At 50.7% G+C, this 4,467-nt stretch overlaps 1 protein-coding gene across 1 annotated transcript in view; it reads left to right on the top strand.

The window, feature by feature from the left end:
* Window positions 1-1,190: 1,190 nt before the first annotated feature.
* The window catches only part of LOC112551008 (protein DGCR6-like), an 11,652-nt gene continuing 8,375 nt past the window's right edge, over window positions 1,191-4,467 (top strand). Inside the window, exon 1 of the mRNA XM_025209459.1 lies at window positions 1,191-2,129. Within this exon, the coding sequence (XP_025065244.1) occupies window positions 2,025-2,129 (105 nt within the window). The 5' untranslated portion in view covers window positions 1,191-2,024. The remainder of the gene's footprint in view (window positions 2,130-4,467) is intronic.

The raw sequence follows: 4,467 nt of genomic DNA, 5'->3' as shown, positions 1-4,467 counted from the left end.
CCCTTCTGCCCATGAGGGTGGGAACAAGGCACCCACATATATTCATACCCCCCACATACCCTACTGTACCTTGCTTCCACCCTTGTGGGCAGAAAGGCCCAGCCAGCAGGCAGCTTCTGGGCAGCCTTGGGGATCTGCTCAGCTTCCTCAGCATCCTGCTCGCTCTGGACAGCAGGTAGGGAAGCAGTGGGAGTGGGAGCAGAGCTTCAGCTGGGTGGGAGCATGGGGGGCAGGGGCTGGGGCTGGTGGCAGCACAGAGTCCACACCCAGGGGTGGTGGCAGCACAGAGCTTAGGTGGGTAGGGTCTGAGGGAGGGTATGGGTACCCTACCTCTCCTCTCCCCCCATGGTGGGCTGGCAAGTGGTGGTAGCAGCAGCAGCAGATGGGGGCGCTTATGCCTGGCACCCAGCTCTGGCCAGAGTTGCACATTGCAGCGAGGAGCGCAGCCCCCGCTGGGCAGTCTATTGCCAGTACTTCGGGCCACGCACACACAGCCCCTACACTTGCGCGGCATGGGAAGGGGAAGCCTCATGTGCTGGAACCAGCTGCCTTCCCTGCTCCCTAGACATGCATGGCAGAGGGTGGGGAAGGCAGCTGGCTCCAGCGCGTGGGGCTTCCCTCCTGTGCTGCGCAAGTGCAGGGGCTGCATGTGTGTGGCAGGGAATGCCGGCGATAGAGATTGCCGGGTGGGGGCTGTGCTCCTCACTGTGATGTGCACCACTAGCCAGAGCCGCACGCCGCTGGGCACCAGCATCTATGCTGGGCACAAGCACCCTGAGCACATTCCCCTCCACCCTCCCTCACATCCCATGAATGCCACACACCCACACCCTGCCCCCACATCTCCCCACATATAGAGAACCCCAACATACCCTGTGCCCCCTCACACACAGCCACAGCCCTCACAAACCCCACCACAAATCCCCCATACCCCACCATACACATACACACCCCTAACCACACCCCCTACACAATGTACAAGACCAAGAATTTATTATTGAGTTACTTTGCAATCACCTCTATATACAGTATGCAACCACAAAACATGACAAAAATATTTTTTGTAATAAAATTAAAATATGTTATAGTAGGTATTTGACTTTTAGTGAATGATTTGGGGGGTAGTTTCTGGTTCTAAGATGGCAACAACCTCTCCCAAAAGGAGTATTTCTGGGGGGCAAAGGGAGGGACATCCAGTGGCAAAGGTTAAGGATTAGGGGTGGGACTTCCAGTCCCAAGATGGCAACCAAGAGGTGGGGCAACTGTCAAGGGGCGGGTCTACCCTGCGGCCCTCAAAAGCTCATCAAACCTTGCTAAGGGGCCCTCCACCCAAAATAGTTGCCCGTCCCTGTTTTAAGATCTGCCCAGTTTGGTTGAATTTGTGCTATTAACTTACTGTTTGCAACTACCAGCATGTATTGTAGTTGGAATAGTCATTTTGATTTACCCCATCCTTTTTTCCCTTTTTTTTAAAGATGGGCACCATGTTAGCCTGTCTCCAGTCCTTTGGGACTCCACCTGTTACCTGTGACATAAATATTGTTCCAAGTGGCTCTGAGATTTCTTTGGCCAGTTGCTTCAGCACCCTGGGATGAATTTTGTCAGATTCTGATGACTTGAATTCTTTAATATTTGTCAAAGCTCACTGCTGCCTTCTTTATTTAAGATGTGGCCTGGCCCTTCTTCCTTCTTCTCTGTATGATATTTGCTTGATTAAAAGACAAGATTTCTTTTCACCATTTAACACCTGGGGGGGAAGCCCCTCGTTTTATAATCAAGTACGAGATGGCGGGTACAGGCAGCTGCTGCAGCTCAAACTCTGGCCCAGGGCCAGAGCTGCAGCTTCTGCTTTCCCCCCTGCTGCATCTGCACCCTCTGCCACTCCCTCTCCCCACAGCCTCAAGTCCCTGTTGCCCCCAGTCCTCTCCCACCCATGCTGCTTTTCCCCCTCTCTCCCCCTTTGCCACACTCCTCCTTACCTTTGTTTTGTGCTGACAGGCTCCGTCCTTGCTGCAGCTTGGAACATGGAGCACGTGCTTCACCTCATCCCTGTAGCAGCAGTGCCAGCTCCACAGCACTGCTGGGGTCATGCTCAGTGCCTCAGGCAGAAGCAGGGACAGAACCTGCTGGTATGGAGCAAAAGTAAGGGTGTGAATGGTGGTGGGGCAGGCAGGACAATAGGGACTTTGAGGGGAAGGGGAGATGCGGGGGAAGGGGAGGCGGGGACCCAAGACTGCAGAGAGCAAAAGCAGTGTGGGGATGGGGGTAGGCAGGGGAAGCAGGGATGGGGAGCCTGGTTTTATCTTGAACTTTCTGGAACAGAAAGTTGTCCTCTAAGTTTAGCTTGCTGGACATCTTATGTTTTGTTGCATTAATCTTCCAACTGGTGCTGGGAACTTAATTTCCCATAAATGCCATCATACGTTTTTTGGATATTGTTATTTCCTTGTAGCAATGTTACTTCCTGATTTAGGGGTATAGGCTGTAGCCAGTGTTACCTCTAAGCTGCATGCGTGTGCGGCCACACACAATAAAAAATCATGCTGCGCAATAACTTTTTAATGCCATGCACACAGTGGCATACTGATGGGGGGTGGGGAATGGTAGGGGCTGCCAGACTGCTGCAGTGGGTAGAGGGTACAGGGTCCACTCTAGGTCAGGGCTGCTGCAGCAGTCCAGCTGGCACAGGGGGCTAGTGTCCCCATATGTCAACTGGCTGGGCCTGAGAAACTCCCGAGCAAGTAGCCGAGCTGCTCGCCAGGGCAGGTTTTTATACTGCTGGGTCCAGCACATGTGCTGGCCACAGCCTTCTGCTCCCCCTGGCTTAAGATCTGGAAGGAACTGGGCAGGGTCAGTTTGCCCCAAGTTGCACAACTTGCCCCACACCAAAGTGTATGTTCAGGCACGTGTGCTGAGGCACAAATCCCCAGCACAAATTTGTGCCGCTCCTATTTGAGCTGCTGCAAGCCCATGTGCCTGCATATGTGGACACGCCTCTGGAGGTGCAGGTGCAAGATCCAGGAATGTCGACAGTTCTGTTGTGCGGTGTCGTTATTGTGTTGGTGGTGGAGATCTGTTGGCAGGTTTCATAGATTTCATAGAGATTAGGGCTGGAAGGGACCTTGGAAGATCATCAAGTCCAGCCCCCCGCCCGAAGGGCAGGAAGTCAGCTGAGGTCATAGGATCCCAGCAAGATAAGCATCCAATTTACTCTTGAAGGTGTTCAATGTAGGTGCTAGAACCACCTCCTGCTGCAGGTTATTCCAGACCTTAGGGGCTTGGGCAGTAATGAAATTCTTCCTTATGTCCAGCCTGAAACAGTCTTGCAGTAGTTTATAACCGTTCGAACTCATCATCCCTTGGGGTGCTCTGGTGAACAAACATTCCCCCAGGTACTCATGGTCACCCCTGATAAACTTATAGGTGGCCATCAGATCACCCCGAGCCTGCGCTTTTTCAGGCTAAAGAGCCCCATAGCTCTCAGCCTGTTGTCGTAAGGTCTGTTTTCCTGACCTCTGATCATGTGCGTGGCTCTTCTCTGGACTCTCTCAAGCTTCTCCACATCCTTTTTGAATTGTGGAGCCCAAAACTGGACACAGTACTCCAGCTGCGGCCTCACCAAGGCCGAGTACAAGGGGAGAATGACGTCCCGGGATTTGCTTGAGAAGCATCTATGGATGCAAGCCAGCGTTTTAGTCGCTTTACTAGCCGCAGCATCACATTGCAGGTTCATTCATCTTGTGGTCAATGATGACCCCCATTTTACATTTCTTGTCATGGCATAGTCTGAATCCATTCAGTGTGTTTTGGGCTGTAGGAAATTTGCTTCTGGTGATGAGGATGGCGAGGTTTGGTGCTTGTTTAAAGACTAGGATTTAGTGATTTGTGATCTGCAGCAGACATCCTCCTTTCATATCCCCTACCCTGTTGTTCTTTATCTTCACCTTGATTTGCTGATTTCTTTCTCTTGGACCTGAAACTTGAACATGCATTTTGATTTAGTGCAGTACCACCTCTTTTTTCCCCCAAAACTATCCTTCTGAAATAATGAATACCCTTCAATGTTGATATTCCAGTCATGGGAGCTATTCCAAATTTCGGTAATATTAAGTTATATTTTCCTTTACATGCTATGACTTTCATTTAATCTTGCTTGTTCCCCATACTTATGTTTTGTATATATGCATCATAAATATTCTGCAGCCAGCCTTACTAACTTTTTCTCCCACCAAGCCTTCTTCAGAATTGGGTTTCTTTTCTTGCCCCTCATCCCTCTATTGAATGCACCATGACTGAAGAGTTTTCTTTTGCTCTCCCTTGTAGAACTTTTCACAAGGTTAGCCATATGATGCCCAAAGATGCTTTTCCCAGTCTTTGTTAAATAGGCCCTGTGTCTGATGGCAGGTCTCTTAACCAGAACACCAGCCTATTGTCCAAAATCCTATTAAATATTTTCCTTTGTTACAT

This window comes from Alligator sinensis, unplaced genomic scaffold, assembly GCF_000455745.1.
Source record: "Alligator sinensis unplaced genomic scaffold, ASM45574v1 scaffold642_1, whole genome shotgun sequence".
NCBI classification, from domain to species: Eukaryota; Metazoa; Chordata; order Crocodylia; family Alligatoridae; genus Alligator; species Alligator sinensis.
Note: the sequence above shows the minus strand (reverse complement) of the source record. Positions and strands in the feature narration are given on the sequence as shown.